Source organism: Gymnoscopelus braueri (assembly GCF_963280865.1).
Source record: "Gymnoscopelus braueri genome assembly, chromosome: 11".
Classification (NCBI taxonomy): domain Eukaryota; kingdom Metazoa; phylum Chordata; class Actinopteri; order Myctophiformes; family Myctophidae; genus Gymnoscopelus; species Gymnoscopelus braueri.
The window spans coordinates 50,241,315-50,265,655 of record NC_137613.1 but is presented as its reverse complement, the minus strand read 5'-3'; the positions used below and the strand labels follow the sequence as shown (position 1 = coordinate 50,265,655).

The 24,341-nt window shown below is 40.0% G+C and overlaps 2 protein-coding genes across 2 annotated transcripts; one reads left to right on the top strand and one right to left on the bottom strand.

Annotated features, from left to right (window-relative positions):
* The first annotated feature begins 4,464 nt into the window (after positions 1 to 4,464).
* LOC308094944 (stathmin-like) lies at positions 4,465 to 11,785 on the top strand. The gene is made up of 5 exons (XM_080441770.1): positions 4,465 to 4,518; positions 7,131 to 7,180; positions 7,485 to 7,657; positions 8,818 to 9,009; positions 9,732 to 11,785. Exons 2-5 carry the CDS (start codon positions 7,165 to 7,167, stop codon positions 9,792 to 9,794), a joined length of 444 nt encoding a protein of 147 aa, XP_080297896.1. The 5' UTR covers positions 4,465 to 4,518; positions 7,131 to 7,164; the 3' UTR covers positions 9,795 to 11,785.
* A 5,086-nt stretch (positions 11,786 to 16,871) lies between these two features.
* On the bottom strand, positions 16,872 to 22,393 carry LOC308095700 (uncharacterized protein; the record flags this gene model as incomplete). Its single annotated transcript, XM_080442741.1, has 7 exons — positions 16,872 to 18,636; positions 18,830 to 18,958; positions 19,422 to 19,523; positions 20,373 to 20,414; positions 20,878 to 20,952; positions 21,558 to 21,651; positions 22,241 to 22,393. The coding sequence occupies 7 exons, from the start codon at positions 22,391 to 22,393 to the stop codon at positions 18,359 to 18,361; spliced, it is 873 nt and encodes a 290-aa protein (XP_080298867.1). The 3' UTR covers positions 16,872 to 18,358.
* Positions 22,394 to 24,341: the final 1,948 nt, after the last annotated feature.

Genomic DNA, 24,341 nt, shown 5'->3' with positions numbered 1-24,341 from the left:
TGTGTGTGTGTGTGTGTGTGCGTGCGTGCGTGCGCGTGCGTGCGTGCGTGCGTGCGCGTGCGTGCGTGCGTGCGTGCGTGTGTGTGTGTGTGTCTAAATCAATGCGACTGTTTCATTCATCGACCCGAGGCCAGTGAGAATGCTATGTATGCAATGACTGTGCAATATGCACTGATCAATTTTCCACATTTAAATGATTCCGTTGAAGCATTCTCAGTTGAAAATAATAACTGCGGGCCTCGGCTGAGTCGGCTCTAATGCCAGACATGAAGAGACATGACAACAGTAAAAATAGATCTATAAAAAAAACTATTAACCACTTAAAGGGCCACTTCACCCATTTTCAATCTTATCTTCACATAACTGATCCTCACTCGTGCTCGTGGCACTGTTTCTGTCTCTGTGTATCAGAGGAGGGCTGTGGGCAGTTCAGAAATCTGCCTACCAGTGACATCAGCGATAGGCAGATTTGGAATTTTGTCGTTGTTTGTTAATGCTAGAACGGAAGAATGGCTTCTACTTCAGCATTCTCACTTTCCAGGAAGAGTAAGGCTGTGTGTAGTTTCTAGCTTATAGCTTGGAATCCCCATCGATGACATCATTGGTAGGCAGGTTTCTGACCTGTCCATGAGACGCAGAGTGAGTAGACAGAACGTTTGTGAGCATTAGTGAGGACCAACTATATGCACATAGGTTGAGAAATTTGTGAAAAATAGCCGGTCTACTAGCTTACAGATCAGATTTATTATTAATAATTTTTATTATTTTTTACGACATTCCCAAAATATGACACCAGGTCGAAAGTGATGCAAAATATCTCACTGCAAGCAATCTTCGGTGAAATTAACAACCCAACTCAAATGCCAGACATACTCTAAGGAGACTTCCACTTTATGACAACAGCAAAAATAGATCAAATGAAGGCTACGTTTTCAGATATTTGGAGCAAGTTGTCACCTTGATGCCTGAACACAAAGCAAGAGATACAACACTGCTGCTGTTTCTGTTTGAATAATGTTGAGCTGAGTTTGGAAGCAAATAGTCTCTTTCCGCCACAATCTGACGGATTTGAACTACTGTACAAAATCTCTAATTAAAAGGCACAAGTGACAAACAGCGCAACTTTTTGGGCATCAATTATTTGATTTCTTCTTCAAATACTAAATAACTCCACAGGGGAAATTCACTTTCCGCTTCTAGCTATGTGTATAAAAAGTAGGCCTATGTAGATATCTTAGATATTTCTGACGTTCCATTTTCTGTGCCCCCCCCCCCACACACACACACACACACACACACACACTTTTTCTTTCATTCCAGAAAACAACAAATTTAGAGCTTGCACACAAATGAATTTCATCTACCGATGTAAACCTCTGACCTGACAATAAAACTGATTCTGATCCTTAACAGCTGATGGTGAGCACCTGGCTGTGTGTGTGTGTGTGTGTGTGTGTGTGTGTGTGTGTGTGTGTGTGTGTGTGTGTGTGTGTGTGTGTGTGTGTGTGTGTGTGTGTGTGTGTGTGTGTGTGTGTGTGTGTGTGTGTGATAAGATTAGGTTTAGGCATAGTTTTACTGAGCTTAAGAATAGGAATAAGGTTAGGTTTAGGCATAGTTTTACTGAGGTTATGTTTAGGAATAAGGTTAGGTTTAGGCATAGTTTTACTGAGTTTATGTTTAGGACCTGGTGGCAACCGTTCCGAGGTGGACCCGGGGCGAGCGTGTTTTGGGGCGAGCGTTCTCGTATTCTCTCTACCCACTCAGCTACCGTGCCCATAAAGTATACAGTACAGTAGGCCCTGTACATACTTTCTCTGCCTCATCACATACAGTGCATGTATATGGGTGCAAATGTTAATCAAACTATTCAATTGAATTGATTATTTAGAAAGTATTTAACCAGCCACATCAATTATTTGAACCATATACACCATGTAAACAATGTACACAGTATGCTATAGCCTATCATTCCACTATAAGTTGTACATACAGTATAAGTATGTGACCAATTTCGATATTCAAAAATATATTCAAATCACATGTTTTTCCATCGAGTTCAGAGATGATTACCCAATTCAACTGTGTTTAGTGTTAACCTATTAGACAAGTGGTTCTCAAAGTGGGGTATGGGGACCCCCAGGGGTCCTTGAGGGGGTTCCAGGCATAGACATATAAAGGTAGACGCCTCCTCTGGCTCTGAGGCGTCTGTATCGCGGGCGCGCTTCCGCTTCCGGGGGACAAGCTGGAAACTACCGCGTGCGTCACAGAAGGGGGCGTTCGGTGGGCCAATCAGAGGCAGGTGGGGGTGGGACAACTAGATTCTGACAAGTCCTGGAAAAGACGTGCTGTGATTGGCCAGTAGTCAACACGCTGTTATTGGCCAGTGCCCGTGCCCCCCGGAAATATGGCGTCCGCCATACGAAACAGGTCGCTCCAACGAACTGCAGAGGCCAATGAGGTATCTAGGTTTCTATATCTATGGTTCCAGGGGTGGCCCAGCCAAAGGAGGAATGGTTGTAGAATTCTTAATCTAACGACAAAAGATGTATGTTATGGGGGTCCCTGGCACAATTCTTGCCTATCCAAATGGGGTCCACTCTCCACTGCCTATAGGCTAGCCTATCCTATGTATACATTTTTGGGGGTCCTGGCTTACAGTGTAGCTACAGTAGCCTAGAGTGGGCTACAAACCTATAGCAGGTGTCAACATAATCACTTTAACACAATAGGTCATAGCAGTGGCCGCCATTTTGTGGTTCCACCGATCCAGAGCCCATTCATTTCCCCCATAGAAATTTCCAAAAATATTTACAGTATATCAATTATTTTAAGCCTAGAACCAAGCCATCCAGGCTCCTAGTGAATCATGACCATAAAACCTTTGATTCTGTGAAAGAAAAGTGAAAATCACAAAACAAAGGGTATTTATAAAAAATAGTATATCATATAATTAAATATTCAATTTTTATGGTCATGATTCACCTGGATGGCTTGATTCTTGGCTTAAAATAATTTATATAAATATTTTTGGAAATCTCTATGGGAAAAAATGATGGGCTCTGGATCGGTGGAACCAAAAAATGGCTGCCACTGCTATATGACCTATAAACAGCAGGTGAGGTGACTTGACTTCTCCTGCAAGTCCCTGCATGATGATGTGAGTGTGACAACTCTCTTTATGTGTTGTTGTCACTGCAGTTTTGGATTGATAAAGCCAAACTCTCAACAGCATGTGGTGTATTTTGATATGGCCTCGTTTCAAACAGTTTCCCCCACACCATAATAAAGGGTCCGTCTGATCGAATTCGGACATGGACAGTGGTGGAAAGTAACTAAGTACATTTACTCAATAACTGTAGCCCTACTTAAGTATAATTTTGAGATATTTTTTGGGCGGTGAAACCGCCCCTATAAGTGAGGTTTGGAAATTTGTACAATTATCTTGGGCAGTGAAACCGCCCCTATAAGTGAGGTTTGGAAATTTGTACAATTATCCTGCGCTGTGATTGGCCAATCACAATCTATTCAGGACTGTGATTGGCCAGTGTCACATGACACATGTGCATAGCCCTATATAAGAAACCATAACTTTAAAAAAACAACTAGGTTGTTTTTTTTTAAGTTATGGTTTCGTCCATCATAAAGAGTGTTTCAATAAATGTATTTATCTTTTGTACATGATTGGTTGACTCCATTATTGTGATTAGCTAGCAAGACACCGCCCACTTCACACAGGGTGTGATTTTTTACTTTACATCAGTATTTCCAATATTTTTTTTACTCTAGGCTACTAGGCCTACATCTCAGAGGCAAATATTGTACTTTTTCTACAATTATTTGAAAACTTTAGTTACTTTGTAGATTTTGATTATTATTACAAAACATGCATTAACCAATTTATCCCTATATACCTACTTCGGCTATTTGAAAATAGCCGATCTACAAGCTCACAACGCATCGCAAAGCGACACGTTGTGAGCTTGTAGATCTGTTATTTTCTAAAGATTTTTATACATTTTGAGCACTTGTGAAATGGGACATTCTGCACAATGAGTACTTTTACTTTTAGCACTTTAAGTACATTTTGATACCAATACTTTTGTACTTTTACTCAAGTAATTTTTTAATACCGGACTTTGACTTGTAACAGTATTTCTGCATGCACTTACTTTTACTCAAGTAAATCTTTTTTGAGTACTTCTTCCATCACTGATCCATATGGTCTGATATGATTCGGACATGGACTGTGTCCTGTCCTGTCTGTACTCCAAAACCGTCTACCAGTGGTCTAAACTACATTACCCAACGGTCAGTGCGCCGGGGAAGGACGTGGAATGGGCCAGCAGCCAATGAAACGGCAGCCACCGTCGCCGCCAGCCAATGAGAGGGCAGCGAGGGGCCGTGACGACACGGCCGTTTGGTCCTTTTATGCGCGCGCGTCGCTCGAGCGCAAGCACAGATTCGCGGCTAAACGTTCAGAGAGAGAGCAGAGAACTGCACGCCACGGCTCGAGACAAGGTGGGTGTGACACACGACAAAACAATTGTTTTATCTCGCTTTTGCTCGAATACAATTGAACTTAATGAGTTAATGTTACGTTTATTGGGCGTCTCGTGCCGTTAAAACGCGTCGTTTTTCATTAATAAGCGAAGAAAGGGTCGAAAAAACACTGTCCTGTTTTAAATTTGAATGCACTGATTGTTAACACTTAACAGCCGTGTGTGTATGTGCGTGATCACAGGATAGGTGGGCACTGGAGACATCTGGGCACGTCATGTAAAATTGGCTATTTTGTCCAAAATATTTGAAAAATGGTCTTAAGTAAAGTACACATGATTAGAACATGCCTAAACATTCAACATTAAGGTCTTAATATTTTTACAATTGCTACAAAACCTGTATATTCAGTCATTTTGCAGAATAAATAAGGAGTTGAATGATATAAAGTCTGATAATGATGTACCACATCATGTATATTTAAGACTATTTTTCAAATATATATTTTTTCACATTTTGGACAAAATAGCCCATTTTACATGGGAGGTGCCCAGATGTCCTATAGTGCCCACGCAGCCCACCTATCCTGTATCCGTTTGAGAGAGACGTTACGTTGGTTCTCCTCAACAAGAGAAAGTGTGTGTGTGTGTGCAAACTGCCACCGTCGACTAGAAGAACATTGAACCTCGGTGGTTCGACACGGATGGAATACTAATTAACGTGACTAATTACATCTGTCATGTCATTTGAATGTATCACATTTTCCCCTTTATGAACCAGTCATAACGTTCTATCAGTTAAACATGAACGACATTCGACGTTTTTTTTTGCCGTTTCCAAGAGCCTTTCATCATCTACATCATGTGTCTACTTGGACTATAATGTAATATCTTAATGTATAACGGCGTCGCTTGCCAACAAAATAAACCTCTTTGTCGACCACAAATGAAGCTTTTACATCCAGGTCCTCCTGTGGGAAAAGGTGGCGTCCACGCACACATACACCCACTGTGCTGCGCATGCATGTTGGGCTGTGAACGGGCGGAGCCGTCTCTCGATTTCTTTGTTTGCAGCTGCTGTCTCGTGCACGCGGACGCGCACACGCGCGGTCTGTGTCTGTCATCAAACGAGCCTTTGTTTTATTATCTTTGCGTTATCAATACCCTCTTTGTGACATTTAGGGCAGAGAAATTAAGGATTGTTTAAATATATTTGTATGATTATAGGCTACTGAGTAAAATGGAAATATTATAATCTATTGTCATTACATTGCAACAGTATTGTGGTGTTTTCTGTCGGCATTGCTGACTATTGTGGAATTGGGGAACGTAATTAAGCATTTTTATTCTTAGTAAAATTGAAATGGGGTTTACCTGCATCAGTACCACTTGAGCCATCAGCATCCCTATGAAAATGGCCCACAACGTGTCTGCCACGTTGTGAGCTTGTAGATCTGCTATTTTCAGCAGAATGTTGGTGTAGAGGGGGGAATAGTCATAGTGTATGTGTGTGTATATAGACCCCTGGGGACTGGTCAGGGAAGCATAGGGTTTAAATGACTGTATTCCTGTTGGTATTGCTGTTAACAACCGGACTGGATTGTCCAATTAGGATTTTCTTTATTGCATTTTATAAATATAAAATGGAAACGGGTTTTGTCAGCCATTAGCAACAGTATTCGTGTTCTTTCTGTTTCTGGCAGTGATGTTGACAACCAGAATGGAATGAATGTCTTGGGCATTCTTTCTGCCAACTGTGTTGGCAGGCTTGATTGTGGTAAACTTGATTATTTTTTTCTCTCTCCAAATGTATTCTGCAGCTGACACCTTGTGCAAGGAACAGGTGCACCCGACTTTCTCTTTTTTTTCCCTATTTGATTTTTTTTTTCTGGGACGCATCATTTACTGAAATTGTGACCGTTGTGCCGCATGGCGGGCCCTGGTAATTTTCCAGCTTTTTCCAGAATGTAATAAGCTTTCAAATGATGTGCCATATGTGGAAATCTGAAAAATATTAGAAGATATTGTTATTTCTCTGTAGTTTAAACCTGAATTCAAGAAAGACCACAAGGCGAGGCCTGGCTACAACGTGGCACTGCCTACCTACCAGCCTTTTGTTTCACAGAGAGCTTGGATTTCAATACAATGAATTGATGGATTGTGTGACTGCGGTCCTTTTCGAAAGGCCCTTTTCTCCCTTTACACCTCGGGTGAATTGGTTTAATTGCTTTGAGCCTGAGCTAAATGTCAGTGCTGTAACAAAGTGAAACGGGTGGAACATGATCAATGTGCCATGCGGTCAGGCGTTTTCTGAATGCCAAGGCTTTCTGTTTTGTGTGGATAGATGGGCGGTGGTTGCTTGCAGTGCTCAAAACTGCCCACAGATGGCGTTGTGGTGCCTTATCTTTAGCTGGCTGTAGTGTTGTAGCTCCATGGGAACAGTGGTGTGTTATGTCCACTAGAGGTCACTGTTGCTCTGTATCTGAATCTTAATGTCTGCTAATGTTCTTTTTGCATAGACTCAGACTGTACTGTTGTGTGTATTCTGGCATTGTTTTATTTGCTATAAGTGAAGCACTTAAGGCTGCATTTTATGAAAGGTACTATACAAATGTATTTTCTCTCTTTTTTTAGGTACATTAACCCACTATCAACATCCACAGTAAATATGGCAGCAGCCGATGGTGAGTTAATTACTGTTCTCATGTGGAATAAGTACTCAGATATTTGAAGTAAAAGCTACCACAATGTAGAAATACTGTTACAAGTAAAAGGCTTGTATCTACATTTTAATTGAGTAAACGCAAAAGTATTGGTGTACCAAAAGTAAAAGTACTCATGAACAATGTCCCATTTCACACACGATTTCTTAACCTTTTCAAAAATGGCAGACAAGTTGTGAGCTTGTAGATCAGCTATTTTAAAATGGCGACCAATGCAATGACTCTACAATAATACCTCATTGTGTTGTGTTTTTCCCCTGCTCAGAGATCCTGGTGAAGGAGCTGGACAAGCGGGCCTCAGGCCAGGCTTTTGAGGTGATCCTGGGGGCTCCAGTACCCGACGCCAAGGGTAAGTTCCCCCTGTCCCCTCCCAAGAAGGAAGACGTCACGCTGGATGAGATCCAGAAGAAACTGGAGGCTGCCGAGGAGAGACGTAAGGTAAGACTGATCAAAAATGTCCACTGTTAAACGTCTAACACAGAACGTAAGGCAACTGTCATATTCCAGTGAATCTCAACCTTTTGCATTCAAGGACTCCCAGTTTGATATCGTCAAACACAAGCTGATATTTTCTATATCTTTAGGGCCCCAATTGAATCAGTGTTCATTTAAAGATGTCAAACAGAGGCCGGTTGTATCAGTCTATCGTCCCCTCGGGATATGAAATGTGAAGCGACCATGATGTGTCTGCACTCACTAGCACTGCGAGGCAGAGAGAAACTGATCTATTTCACACGCAACCATCTCTAGGTTTCACTGTATTCTTTTTTTCCCCGTCACCATGCCCTGCAAACCCTAGAGATTGCATGTGAAAATCCCAGTAGATCAGCAGTTTCTGAAATACTCAGGCACCAACCATGCCACATTCAGAGTCTTAAGTTGCATTTCTGTCACATGCCTGGTTTGAACTGCAGCAGATCACGTTGACCATGTCTAGAGGCCTTAATGCATTGTATTTTTAATTGGCCTGATTCGAAATTTGCGTTACTACATGCTAAATGTCTAAAATGGCCGGTGAGTGTATTCACTGGTCATAATATAGCAATTTATGCATTTCTGTTTAATTGAAAACCCAAAGTTTGAATATGGAGACAAGAGGTTTCTCTCCGACACATGTATTTCTGTAGGAGTTAAAGGTGTTCTACATTCTGATGGTCATTTTGCTACTATAGTTTGTTCAGAGACGGGGCTCTCCCAGTCTCTTCCAGCTCTATAATGGAGAAGATCTTAAATGTTGCAGTTTTACATTATTTATTCATTCTGTATGAGTTCTCTCTCCTGGTTGGAAGAAACTGGTATTCTGACCAGAAATACATTTTCTGTTCTAAGAAGCTGGGGAGACCCGTTACTGAACATCTTATAGCACTGATTGCCATCAGAGTAATAGTAGAATAATAAACGGAATATAAATCTACAGTTTTATTTGAACAAGAAAATATCGCTTACACCACCTTAAAGGGAATGCAGCACAGTTGAGATTTCGGACGCACTTTAACTCAGTATATAATTTGTTTAGCTGGCAAGTACTCTAATGGTCATGTTTGACAGCTTCTGTGTTGGTAGACGTGGTTTATAGTGTTCTCCATGTTCTCTTCCAGAACCATGAGGCGGAGGTTCTGAAGCAGTTGGCAGCGAAACGTGAGCATGAGAAGGAGGTTCTTCAGAAAGCCATGGAGGAAAACAACAACTTCAGCAAGACCGCCGAGGAGAAGCTCAACCAGAAGATGGAGGCCAACAAGGAGAACCGCACAGCCATCATGGCGGCCATGAACGAGAAGTTCAAGGAGAAGGTACCATGATCTAGTTAAACGACTTTACACTTGGCGTTCCTATTTTTGGCACATTTAAATTTGAAAAACTGATCCACGAGCTCCCATGTCTTGACACGTTGTTGTGAGCTTGTCTATCGGCTCTGTGCATAACTGTAGTTGATTGGCTTGGCAGCAGATTTGAACCAGAAACTCATGTCACCGCTTGTTTTGGTTCAAAGCTATCGGAAAATGGTCTGTAACAGGAAATGGGTACACCTGCTGAAATCCTGGGACTACAGTTATGCACAGAGCATTTTGGGTATTGTGTGGTGTGAAACGAGGGCTTAAGTGGTTCGTTAATACCGTCTCATGTTGTCATTTGCTGAGGATCGAAGATCTGTTCTTTTCAGCAAGCAACACGTCATACTAAAGCCCGATTTATACTTGTACCGTGTGTCGGATGTACTGTCTTGTGTCAAAAAAGTCCTAAAAGCTCACAATGTGTTGATTGTGAGCGTGTGGCTATGACAGTTTGTACGGTAGAGCATGAATAAAAAAATGAAGGGCCACTTCAACCAAGCACTAACTATAAAGATATGTTATTTCAACTCAAGTGGATGGCCACACCACAACTATAACAAAGAGCTATGATGAAATGTATAGTTGGTGTGAACAAGTACTGTATAAATTACGCTAGTTTGTTTGTCAAATTCATCAGGATTATTCCACTCATGTTCTGCATCATTTACCTTTGTGTTTAGGACAAGAAACTGGAAGAGGTGCGAAAGAACAAGGAAACCAAAGAGGGCACCTCAGAAGACTGATGTGTAAAAGGGGGATTGTTGTATAGGGTTTTTTACGTATCCAAAGATTGATTTATTTTTCGTTCGATGGCCAGTATTTTTGTTGTGTTCACTACTACCCACCTTTTTGAAGCAAGTTGAGAACAAAATACTGAGGTCCCACTTTGTGAAATTCTTCTGAAATCTCCCCCTCTCTGCAGCTCTCTTTAAGTGTACTTGGCGCTAGTTTCTACATAGTGAAAACTATTACCCCTGCTACCCTTCGTTTGCGTCTAATCCAGTAGTTCTCAAATAAGGAACCTCATAACTATGAGGGTGTATAAATGGAACCAAATGGACCTTCAGGTCCATTTGGTTCCATTTGTACACTCTCAAGAGTTAGACCTAAGGGTCCTGTTTGGCTCCTTGTCGAGGAGCCCTGAGGGTACCTAGAACCCAACTTTAAGAACCACTGGTCTAATCATTTTCATACAGATGTGTAGCTTTGTCATTTTGCAGCTTATGCCCTTTTGAGGAAATTAGCAGTGTTCCTATTATCCCGTTCTGGGAAATGCATGTTATTATGCATAAGTCGTTTATATCCTATCTATTCCATTGTGCACTTTGGTATTAAAAAAAGAGAGAAATGTCCTCGTGATCCACCTGTCCTTGGCACTTATTGAAGTAGCACAGTTTTAAATGTACGAGATCTTTAAACTAGCGGCTTTGGTAAACGTCTTCAAATGAATCCATGCGTTTTATTCGGCTCTGTGCATACACTGTAGTCCCCAGGTTATCAGTAAGTGGGTTAGCCGCTCTTTTCCTCATAGCTTTGTTTTGATTGGCTCAGCAGCAGGTTTGAACCGGGAACGCAATGTGACCACCTTCACGTGTTTCCCGTTTCAAAGCTGTCCGCCGAGCTATTCGAACGAAACTATTGGGGAAATGTTTTGCTTTGGTAAATGGCAAGTTCCAGACATACAACATGTACTGCCATTTGTTAGATAGTCAAATACATGCATTTTAATGGTTTAATTCTTAGATCTTTACAATGCCATGTTTTGCTTATTTTGACAGCGTCTGACAGACGAAAATTTACATTACTATGATGCCAACACGGAAACATTTGGTAGACCCAAATTATGTAGTCACATACTTATGAAAACATCGGACTACAGTTGAGCCTAATTTATGCTATGATGCATGTCAAAAATGGCCAACCTACAAGCTCACGAATGTAGAGGATTGGGACATCACAAGACGTGGTGCGTGCTCTTGAATGGGATGTATTGCACCACTGCGGCTCGCAGCAATCTGCGACAGTCCCTTATTGTATTGGTGAGGTTTGGAAGGCTTGTGCACCGCAATACCTGCGTTAAGACGAGCGGGGGGGTCAGCGTCTGTGAGCTTGTAGGTCAGCTATTTTCAACACGGCGACAGTCGTGTGAGGAAGTATGAATTGGGTTTCATGCACAGTTTTACACAGTCAATTCTAAACACCTTTGTTGAAAGACGTAACAGGGCTGTCGGTCGTTTTTATAGATGGCAGGTGTTTCGTGCAGCTTTTTGCGACTTAAAATCTGCTCGTATTTGCTACCTTAAAGGCTAGTTTATGCTTCATAGGACTTGTCGTAAAATTTGTTTACTTACTTTTCCAAATTCTTACTGATTTTTGTTTTGCACAAATTTGTCTTCAACTGGAATAAAATGTGATGCACGTTAACACTTTTGTTTTCTATATAAAATGCGTTAGTGTTGGGTCGTTTAAAGTATAAATTGGCCTTAAGATCAGAGTTTTCATGTTTGTGCCGCTGACCCTTTTGCTTTTTGTAAAAGAAAAAAAGAGGATTGTTTCTAAGCACATGACTTATTGCTGTTTAGCCGTGAATTAACTTTGCCGACAATGTAAATTGGGACGCCATCTTGGTATGACATCACTGTCTCTACACATGGAATGCAAAAGAGCAATACACTTCGGCATCTGGATAGATATTGACTTGAACTGTTGTACTAAAACAAAATAAATAAAAAATGTGAACGCATGATGGTTTCTGAAGCATTTATTTATTCTGAATTGTGTTCTACAGGTTTAATTACTGTGTAATGTCCCACATCTGTGCACTATCATAAAGCTCATAAAGCTCTGCTGTTGCGTGAGCCCAGTGGTTCTCAACCTTTTTTCCTTGGAGCCCTCCATCTGACAAAACTTTCAGACATGTTAACCACAACCCGAACGACACAGTGAAAATGGCTGCTATGCCTTGTGAACTTAGTAGATTGGCTATGTTTGCAGGAGGGGGAAAATGAAAGACTGACAAAATGTAATTCACAGCTTTGCTACCAATTGGCTGCATGTGGGAGGTAGTGATGCTAAAATTACAGGTTAATCTGAATGATTTGGACTGATATCACAGTGAGAAACAGGGCAGGCACACTAGATGAAAGCAAGACATTAACGTATGTTTTAAATGTTGGAATACCTCCGTCCTCCAAAGCGGGGCACGGACGTTAGCCTATACTTAAGCTTTCCTAAATGTCCTCTTTTTGAAGCCCTGTTCCATTTAGTCCATACAGATTTGGGGGTTAATGAAGCATCGAAATGACTAGGTGCTGTAAGGTTTTTCAAACTTTTTCAGGTCAAGGACCCCCAAATATGTATTTGGCTGTAGACCCACATCAGGAAATATTTTGTGCCAGGGACCTCCATACAAGATTTGTGTTAAAATGTGTTCCAAAATGTTCAAGATTTAATCACATCGTTAATGTGTTGTGAGCTTGTAGATTGGCAATTTTCAAATGGCTGAATGTGGGTTTAAAGTGGTTAAACTTATTTTGACGCTGCATTAGCACATTTTTCTGGGGGCCCCCTGGAACCCCTCCAAAGACCTGGTGGTCCCTGGACCCCACTTGTAGACCCACTGGAGTAGATCTAACTAAATATCTTCTCAGTGTTTCTGGATAAAATGTAAGATTGGTATGGACAAAGTAGCCTACAAGTGTACAATTTCACTGTACTACTGCATCCTCTCTAGTGTGTGTGCAGTGGTTTTAAATTGTAAGTGAATTTCTGAACCTGCATCTTTTTCACCACCTCATACCATATTTGCCTATAGGCCTATAGCAGAAATAACACAATAGTGTGTAGTTACATTTTCTGATGGTCTCTGTCTCCCTCTAGTGTTGGGTTGTGTGCAACACTAGTTTAAGCATAATACATATTAAGACTGTTTTGAGGAATAAAAAAAACAAAACATGTTTCTATTTGAATTTCAGTCTTTTAATCAATGTCAGGTGCTTCTCATATCCATATGGAGATGCTACAAAAATGTTGTGTGTGTACTTTATGTATTGATTACCTATTTATCAACAGACAAACTCCACTGAGTTATATAAGACTTGTATAGCTGTGTAATAGGCAGCTACTGTACATAAACATATGCTTTCTTGGCATTGGCTAAATCCCTGAAGTTCTGTTTATTCTCAATTTAGACCTGTAGAGGGCAGTGCTTTCTTTCTTACAACAATCAAAAAACTAAACAAAAATAAACCTCAATGAAATAATCCAGAATTCAGAGGGTTTATTTGTCACTCATACTGGTACAAGCAGTGAAATGGGGGGATAGCCCACAAGACTGTGAAACAACATTATTATAATACACAATATAATGACTGTAGTCTAATGAAAAATAAATAAGAAAACTGCCCAGGGAATGCACAATAGGAAATGTGACGTAAGTATACACGTATACATCAAGTACACTTCCTAATGTGTATGCATCTTATGTATGTTCTGTATCAGGGTGTTTGGGGCAGCAGAGTATCTAATCTAACTATCTATCTATGAAGTTTTCCAGCAGCGCCCCCCAGAGGTAGCCATCAGTATAGACAAGTAAAGACAAAACTTGAATGCATCAAGTAAACTACCATATAGTGCAGTGGTGTAAAGTACATTTACTCAAGTACTGTATGTACTGAAGTACAATTTTGAGGTACTTTTACTTTACTGGAGTATTTCCAGTTTTCAGTACTTTTACTTCTACTCCACTACATCTCAGAGGCAAATATTGTACTTACTCCACTACAACTATTTGAAAACTTTAGTTACTAGTTACTTTGTAGATTTTGATTATTATTACAAAACACACTAACCACTTCAGCCCTATATACATTTCGGCCATTTGAAAATAGCCGATCTACAAGCGCTTGTAGATCGGCTATTTTCAAAAGATATTTCTATATATTTTTAACTTGTGAAATGGGTCATTCTGCACAATGAGTACTTTAACTTTTGGTACTTAAGTATATTTTGATGCAGATACTTTTGTACTTTTACTCAAGTATATTTTGAATACAGGACTTCTACTTGTAACAGAGTATTTCTACATTGCAGTATTGATACTTTTACTTGAGTAAAACAATTTGAGTACTTTTTCCACCACTGCATTAGTGGTGGAAGAAGTAGGCCTACTCAGATTTTTACTTAAGTAAAAGTAGCAATACTACAATGTATAAATACTTACAATTACAATTGAAAGTCCTACATTCAGCATACAGTCTCCATGCATTGTGGCTGTCTGCAGTGGTGGAAGGTAACAAAGTAAAGGTACTTTAACTTTACTTGAGTATTTCCGTTTTTCAATACTTCATACTTCTACTCCATCACATCTTAGGCAAATATTTTACTTATTTTTGCCTGGAATCCACACTGATTATCTGCTACTTTGGAATACCACAATCTAGAAATACTCACTTAGGGCGCGCTCCCACCAAAACATGGTCGGCTAGCGTTAAACGCAGGTTGTGCGCAGCCACAGTTTTTTGCAGCCAGCGGATTCTAAAAAACGGGAGTGACGCACCTGTCACTCACTTTCAAGACCGTCCCCGTAGCCCGCACCGCCTTCTTCCTTGAAAAAGGTAAAGGTAAAAGGTCAAATAAAAGTGCGGTGAGACAGTGCCCTTAGGGCGCGCTCCCACCGCACTTTTATTTTACCTCTGGGGCAGAATCTGCCAATGCTTTGTCAATGTAAATGCGTGGATTCACGCAAGAGCGGATTTTTCCGCTTGTAGCGCAGACCTTGCGTTTATCCGCTCTACACGACTTGAATTTAAAGCATAAAACTGCTGGAGGCAGGAGCTGCTTTTCGCCCTCTGTCCAATCGGGTGAGTGGAAGGCGGACAGTCCCAAGACTCAGGAAGCACCATAGTGCTCAAGGCAGAAGGCGTTGCGGGGAGGGTCCTGAAAGTGAGTGACAGGTAACCTCACTCCGTCAAATGGAAGAAGCTTGCGACACACATTTTGTTTCACAGCGTACTTGCATCTGAGACTTCGGGCGCAGAATCGATGACAGACGGAGTTTCATTTTTTCAAGCTACTAGGCAGGTGATTGGATGATCCCGCCCCTAGCAGCCGCTGATTGGTTCGTATGCGCAGCGGTTCGGGCAGCTTTACTCTGTGAGCAATCCCAGACCCTCCTTCCTGAAACCAAATGCAATGCAATGCATGAGATTTCCGGAGGGAGGGGGTGTTTACCAGGCTAAGTGACAGGTGCGTCACTCCCGTTTTTTTTAATCCGCTGGCTGCAAAGACCTGTGGCAGCGCACAACCTGCGTTTAACACTAGCCGACCATGTTTTGGTGGGAGCGTGCCCTTACAACAAGTAAAAGTCTGGTATTTAAATTTTACTTGAGTAAAAGTACAAAAGTATTGGCATCAAAATATTTTATTTTTAAGTACCATTATGCAGAATGTCCCATTTCACAAGTTCCATATGTGTACAAATCTTTTGAAAATAGCAGATCTACAAGCTCACTTTTGAAAATAGCAGATCTACAAGCTCACAATGCGTCGCATTGCGACGCATTGTGAGCTTGTAGATTGGCTATTTTCAAATAGCCGAAGTATATATAAGGCTATAGTGGTTAATGCATGTTTTGTAATAATAACCAAAATCTACAAAGTAACTAGTAACCAAAGTTTTCAAAGAATTGTAGTGGAGTAAAAGTACAATATTTGCCTCTGAGATGTAGTGGAGTAGAAGTAAAAGTATAGACACTTGGAAATACTCCAGTAAAGTAAAAGTACCTCACAATTTGACTCAAGTACAGTACTTGAGTAAATGTACTTAGTTACTTTTACTCCACTGGATTGTGCTCTGTACTCTGTCATCGCAAGTTACATGAGAAACCTATTTATGCATTCAAACCAACCATGTGGTAGTAGTTAAATGATTCTATCCAACATAAAGGAGAAAAAAATATTCTACCATTTTATTTTCAGTCTAAGAATCTACAAGCTCACATTGTGACACGTACTGTAGATTAGATTAACTTTTTTTTATATTGTAGAACATTTTTGTGTTCACCAAATCACCCATAAAATGACTATAAAATTGTATTATGCCACTTAACAATCTGATGGCCAACTCCAAGGCTCAATATAATATAGCATTTCGATTTTTATGTTTTTTTGCATAAAATATTGCATCATCAGAATGTGCATCAGTTTTAGTTGACTAGACAGCTAGCATATCATGGATCAATCATCATTTATGGAGCTATTATGAGCTGATTACAGCATATAAGATTTTGTTTTCTTTGCTGTAATAAATGGTCAGTGTTGTGCTGGTTGGAGAGACATTGTTTGTGAAATGTGTTCATCATTTGGCTCCAACACCTGGCACAGATTGAACACCGTAGACAGAATAGCCTGGAAACCTGACAAATCTGCCAGAGCTATAAAGTATACAAGAAAAAAGCCCTGGGAAAAGCCCTTCCATGCCAATCAGCGTCTTGTACAAAACTTTGTGCAAATTTTGAAAGCCAATTTTAGCAAATTGACGGATATGCCTTGATCACATGATGACAGAGACAATGTGTACTGATTGGCATGAGTTTTGGGCAAAATCTGTAGCAGTAACAAACAAAAAAAAGTTTTGCAAAAATCGGCCTCATGGTGGCGCTATACTAGTCTGATATGAATCATTTGGGGGTGGAGGTTCTTCCTTGGCCTACTGTAAATTCATACTCTGTGAATTCTGGCCTCCCAGAATCCACCACCACTACCACCACCCACCCACCAATGTTTTTAAAATATTCATGACAGTTTCTAAAGTGCATAAAGATATTGTACCTCAAGTCTTTATTTATAAAAATGATTGATTGATTGATTGATAGTGATAGCACATATTTACATATCTGTAAAAAGGATACAACACAATGAAGCTCAAGACCTTATTTCCATTGTGGCAAATGATGAGTTTCAGGTTACAGTTTCTCTCCCCATGATGGATATAGAGCATTTAGGAAATAGTCCTTTTTAAAGATTATTTTCAAGGCATTTGTGCATCTCTTTATTGGACATTTTAAGGAGTATGGTACAGTTCAGACATAAATGGGAGAATAGTTATGCAGGACAGGTGAGGTGACAGAGAGGCAAGCAATGTCATCGTTAAAACCCAGGACGTAGCCGTGTGCCTTTTCCCAGACCACAGTTGTAAATAGGAATATGTTCTTAATTGTCTACCTGGTTAAATTAAATTCAAAACAACAACAAAAAAGTTAATTTGCTGTACATGGTGAGTCTTCCGCCGTAATCTGAAGACTCACTTCTTCAGACTCCACTTTAGCCCGTGGCACTTGTCCTAGCCTTGACGACCTTGCAGTCTGATGCAAAGGTTCAAATGTAATTTAGATAGCATGTTATGTAGACAGATGCCAGGTAATTTTTTTGACCTGGCATCCTATAGTTTGTATAGTTTCAATGTACATTTAATTTATCGATACGATTATGTTTAGACTGACGATAGGTTCTTGGTTTACCTATGATCCTAGATTACTGAGGCACTACACTGTCTTTTGATGTATTACCTTGTGTTTACCTTGCTTACTGTAAATCGCTCTGGATTAAGATTGTCTGCTAAATGCCTAAATTCTACATGCACTCAACAGGATGCATGCATGTGAATGTTGTGTTGTTTTTCAATTATATTTTTGTTGTGTTGATGCCTACTTAAAGGTAGGGTAAGTGATTTACTTTGGTTAAAATAAGTGTTAAATAGCTCTATATTCTTAGAGTGTTTGTTCAGTAAAAGGAGTCTCCATTTCTCTCCAGCTCTTTATTAAACAGAAAATGATTTTCAGTGCTCTCTCCTGATTGGTTTAATGTTGTCACCTACCTGAAAATGTACTATATTCAGTTTACTAAAGAGCTGGAGAGACCCCTGTGACCGAACAAATGCTCTGTAGCAATGATTGCTATCAGAATAGTACTTTAACCTTTTAACAAAAACAAAAAAAATAACCAAAGAATATCACTTACCCTACCTTTAATTAATGCCCTACTTCATACTACAGTATCACACCAAAATAGCCGATCTGCAAGCTCACAACGCGTTGCAATGCAAATAGCAAATGCTTGGGCATCTGCTATTTTTGCTGTTTATGAAGTCTGTGTGTGGGTTTTTATGCATATTGAACAAATTAGATTTTGACTAAATAATAACTACATTGGATCCACTGGAACACAGGTTCTTGTTTCCATTTCCTGAAAAGTATCAGTTTTGGACTACAAGGTAGGTTTCCACCCGACAGCAACTATGTGTAAACCATCACAGAGTGAACAACAGAATGCCATTGAAGTTACAGTAATTACTATCATTGTCATGTATCCATGAACCTGACCATAACTTGACATAGACCTCATCTCCTTCCTCCAACTGCACTGTGACACCATTAGCAGAATTGTAAAATCCATCTGTATTATAGCCAAATGCGGTAACAAGTAGTTGTGTGTTCTTGTAGAGGGATGCATAGCCTTCTTTTCCACGTTGATGAAGGTGGTAGAAACTGAAGTGATACGCTCCTTGTACCGGTGTGGTGAAGATGCCTGTAAGGAAGAACATTTGTGATGCATTCATTTGTTTTGCTAGCCCCCTACCACACACACACACACACACACACACACACACACACACACACACACACACACACACACACACACACACACACACACACACACACACACACACACACACACACACACGCACACACTAACTCAGTTGTCCATAGGTCATACATACCCGTGTTTGAATTGTAAGCGTTGCCAATGTTGGTGAAAACCTTTCTGTATTTCAGCGTGGTTTCTGTGTTGAAGGGTCCAATGGTCCCTCTGCCCCCAAGTCCAGCTGAGAATGCCACTTTGGATTTAGCTATAAACATACAGTATAAGCCCTTAGAGTGGACATTGAAGAGGAGATTCAATGTCAGGACTTATTTGACAGTTTTGGCAACAATCTCTCAGTTTGTAATTACTGTATAATGAATAAACCTTCAGATGTCATTCTGTAACGCCAGATAATCCTAGAGAATAATGGAACACTTCACCCTTTTTCAGCCCAAACATCTGCCTGCTGATGCGATCAACTTGTAGATTTCGAACTTGATTATATGTTTATTTTATTGTATTAATGCAACAGCTACTATTTTAGCACGCTAATGTTCCAGGAAGAAAATAAAAGGCTGTAGTAGCTAAGAAGACTAAACATTACTGTTTGTGAACATATAACATTGAAAAATATGAAGTTTCTTAAAGACACTGAATGTTGAACCCCTGGGTTCTTTTCTATTTTTGTTTTTACCATCCAGTTAGTAGATGACAACAGATTGTCCTACCTGATGTCTCCAGCAGGTGGTGGAGATGATTCTCACTGGAGTTCAGTCTGGTGTGAACATCTCTGAGCTGTGACACACTGCTGTCCACTGCTACTGTTAGCTCTATAGACAGCAGACATGACAGATTGGTGCATTATGTCTAAACATAAGTAAGTAATAAGCCTTTCCCAGCCATGTGGCCCATAGGGCAGGATCTATCTCCTGTGTCTGTATTTTCTATATAGGCTATCGTTGCTGCAGTCGGGCAGAAACCTCTCATCTCCATATTCTAACTTTGTGTGGTTTTGTTTTGCAAGTGAATGCCCTACTTGATCATACTACAGTGTCACACAAAAGTATCAAAAGAAGCAGATCCACAAGCTGGAAACGTGGCGCGAAGCGCCACATTTTGAGCTTGTTGATCTGCTACTTTTGCTATTTTTAAATTTTGATACTGAAAAGTCACAGTTTTGGAGGTTTTCTATCCGACAGAGACAATATCGTTGCTGTCGGGCAGAAACTAACTCCATTGTGACGCTTTTGCATTTTCCCCCCCATAAATCAGTGCTATTGAACACCCTTTACGTCTGTGTGTTGGTAAAAACAAATATTGAACTGATGAAAAGTATTAAAAAGCGCTTCTGACAAAACCAGCTAACTCCATTGGATCCTCAAACTTTCTGCTAAACCAGCTAAGTCCACCAAAGGGGGGTGGAGCCTGGAGTCAGGAAAACCAGCTAACTCCAACCTCATTGTGAGCTTGGAGGTCCATTCAGCTGTGCTTATCAATGATGAACAAAACCTCCTAAGTCCACTTTTTGTTTTGTTTTAGTCATTTCCTGAAAAATAAGCATTTTGGAGTTTCTGCCCGACAGCAGAGATATGCTGTTTCTATACAGCATGCAAAATGGTATGGCTAAAGTTGGCTACCACAACTTCCCAGCAACACAGAAGATGGTCATGTGACATTACCTTCATTCTCCCTCTCTGTAGACTTCAGCCTGGCTTCCATGGCTAAACAAATGAAAAGAAAAGAAAAAAGATTGCATGGCTGAATTGGCCCTCAGTTACAAATAGAATATTTGTATACACTAGAATTAGTGATCTCCCTGCACCAGGCCGGTGGGGACCGGGCTCCTGGCAGAGATCCGATTTTTGCTTCTACCTAGTATTGGACCTCGACAATTGAGTCGTTGGAAATGGGGTAGAGGGGGACAAAAAGCAAAAATGCCAAAGAGAAACACATAAGCAGCCTCTCAGAAGCCTGACCATGTCTATCTCTATTTATTTTTGTTTCTATGTAAAACGTAGTTGATATACATAAATAGAATACATATTCTAGATTAGATAAAACATGTACTGGATAGGGAAATAGGCAACAGGTATAATTGTTTAAGTTTTAGTGACAGTGTGGCAGGTTTGTAGATAAATGATGATCAATATGATATAACAATGACTAAAAACAGTGATGTCTCACCAGAGAGCCTCATGTTCAGTTGCTCTGCAGTTCCATTTTCAAATCTGAACTGTAGCTCTTCAAGACTGGACTTGTCTGCAAACATGAGAATATATATTTTAAAATAATAATGATATATATATATACACATATATATATATATATATATATATATATATATATATATATATATATATATATATATATATATATATATATATATATATATATATTGAGCTTTACACACAACTTTGTTCTGATAATAAATCTTCATTTGACAATGAAACAACGGTCCTATTATTATTTTGGGGAAATAGATGAACTGTCCTGAAGCCCAATCAAAAGTGTGGCGGGTGGAGTGTGGTGACATATGTATGGTATTTACCAAACTGGAGTAGGGTGTTCGTAAATTCATCATCATACAAGAGTGTCACACAAAAGAACAAGCTCACAATGTGACGCGTTGTAGATCGGATAATTTCACTATAATTAAATATTCTTAAAATAATAATAAAGGAACGGTTTTGGACATACAAGGTTTCCACACGACAGTGACAATACACACTGTAGGCCTATATGTTGTTAAAGGGAACTGATAAGGAATTGGACTTGAAACGTTGAGGAACTGGAATTGTCAACATTCGAACCCTACCAAACATGGGGCCTAAAATATTTAAATCAACAGAGCCATCAACACTCACTGCGTATGACCAGGACAATGATGCCAGCCAATAGGAGAAGACACAGCAGGCCCAGACACACTGCAGCAGCTCTGAAACCATTCTGAAACGTAGTCTGAAAAACATAAGACAAACCAATGAGGTCATTTCAGTGTTTAAAGAGTTTAGTTCCAAAATAACACATTTAAAAGTTTTAATTTAATACATTTAGCTTGAACCTTAACTTGTCAATTCTTCCTTCCCCCGTGTTAGTTAATCATGTATTTTTTTGTTTTTTTAAAATACTTCTTTTATTGGGGATAATTCAATAGCACATGTCAAAAGTCATTGCATATAAAGTCACCCCCATTTTTTTTTCTTTTACACATCACGAGACAAACCAAAAGACAACATGCAGTCCCCCCCAAACAGAAAACAACAAATAAACAGATAAACAAGAAAACAAAACAACGACGTAACTGAAAATAAGTACTAACAAATTAAAAGTACAAGCAAGGTCATGGGTCACATCATGGGTCACAGCCATTGTCATTGTGTCATATACACCCATGGGAGAGACACTGAAATCCACTGTCTGCTACACTTGCCACCTTCAGAGCATTCTAATCTGGAGAGGTCTGGTTATTAAAATATTCAATGAAAGTTAGTTAATCATTGTAGCATTTATGTGTACCTCTGTGCTGCTGTTGTGCTGTGTTCTGCACAGCATCCTGCTGTGTGCCAGGGTCACGGCCAAGGTCACCTGCAGAGACATAGATGTCTACTATCCTCTCCTCCCTCTCTCCCCTGTCTTCTTCTCTTCGGCCATATCTCACCTTCTTTGTCAGGTCTGGCTTGGCGTACACGTCCTCATTCATTCTAGTTCATATTCAAACTACATTCATTGCATAACTTGTTGGAGAAGAGAAATCATTAAAGAGGAAGTCAACCCTTTAGAAACGGAACCTACTGTAACTGCTGTTCCGTTCTGCTGCTGTGTGTTAATACAAATTGTTACCTATTATTTGAGAGATCTTTATTTGCTATAGTTGTGTCTTTTGGGTAGACACCCATCATCATACTTTGTAGACTTTGAGCATGTCAGTGCACTTGTTTCTTGCTAAATCCAGACTTATCAGGAGGTGCCTGCATGCATGGCTGGTCATTCTTAACTGCTTTAAGGAGGTTAGAGAAATGCTTCTGTAACAGGAAATGTATGCAAATATTACAGGACATGCTCTGTGGTGAGCATTTCCTCAGCAATGATCTGTGTGTGTGTGTGTGTGTGTGTGTGTGTGTGTGTGTGTGTGTGTGTGTGTGTGTGGGTGTGTGTGTGTGTGTGTGTGTGTGTGTGTGTGTGTGTGTGTGTGTGTGTGTGTGTGTGTGTGTGCGAGCACGCGCGCATACACTCCATCTGTACTACTGAAACAATAAGTACTTTCACTTTGGTACTTATAATGTAATGCCTATACTTTTGTACATTTACTCAAGTAAATGTTTGGATACATGATGGAGTATTGCACCATTGCTTTAGTTTCCTGCATTTTTTCAAGCACTCTGTTTTGTATCACTTTATTCCTCCCACACAACTGTCTGAAAACAGGTGGAAATGCAACTGAGCTGAATCATCCATACTTGCATAATTGGGGCTCCCTTCCCTGTTTGGGTACAGACAGTGTTCTGTACTCTGTCATCGCACGTTACATGACATTTTTTTCAGAATAGCAGAACTACAAGCTCACATTGTGACATGTAGATTAACGTTTTTCATATATCGTAGAACATTTTTGTGGTTAAGTGGTTGTTTGTCGTTCCATAAAAATCTACCATAGAATGACCATAAAATTGTATTATGCCACTTAACAATCTGATGGCCAACTCCAAGGCATAATATAATATAGACATTTCCTATAGCATTTATATGTGTATGTTTTTTGCATCAACATTTGCATCATCAGAATGTGCATCAGTTTTAGTCGACTAAACAGCTAGCACATTTTATGAATACATCACAATTTATGGAGCTATTATCAGCTGCATACAGACATTAAAGTAGATTTGATATGCTTTGTTGTAATAAATTGTCAGTGTTGTGCTGGTTGGAGAGACATTGTTTGTGAAATGTGTTCAACATGTGTTCAACACCATGATGCAAGGAATACAGGGAGGAAGCCCCCCCCCCAGAAATGATTAAAAAATAAATAATCATAAAATCATTTTTATTATTATGAATTATTATATGACCTATGGTTACATTAAGTAGCCTGTTATAGCACAGCCATTAGGTCGATTTGAAAGATTTGGGGTGGCAGATCTTCCATAGGCTACTGGGAGCGTGAGCGCAAATGCCAATCAGACATTGTGGCACATCATGATTTGTGGCATTTTGTGCAAAACGGGCCCTTCCCGCAAATTGTGAAAGCCAATTTTAGCACATTGGAATGGAATATGAGACATTTTACGGATATGCCCTGATCACATGACGACTGATATAATGTAGAAACTGATTTGCATGAGGTATGGACAAAATCTGTAAAAGAAAACGTTTTTTGCTAAACTCGGCCTCATGGTGGCGCTATAATAGTCCGATATGAAGAATATGGGGTGGAGGTTCTTCCTTGACCTACTGTTAAAGGTTTAATGACATTCATGTTTACACCACATTCAGAGTCTTTGTCCTGGTCCTTCAAACGTGTACAAAAAGTTTTAACTGAAAATTCCACTCCAGTGATTCACTGTAGGTGTTTTTGTCTCACATTTCTAAAGCCTTTTCAACTGCAATGAAAAAAGAAATCTTTGCCTGCGGGTGTCACTGGTGAGGGATTT

Coding starts and splice junctions, on each gene's coding strand:
- LOC308094944 (XM_080441770.1), top strand. Junction 7,658..8,817: donor CTGCCGAGGAGAGACGTAAG/GTAAGACTGATC, acceptor GTTCTCTTCCAG/AACCATGAGGCGGAGGTTCT. Junction 9,010..9,731: donor ACGAGAAGTTCAAGGAGAAG/GTACCATGATCT, acceptor CTTTGTGTTTAG/GACAAGAAACTGGAAGAGGT.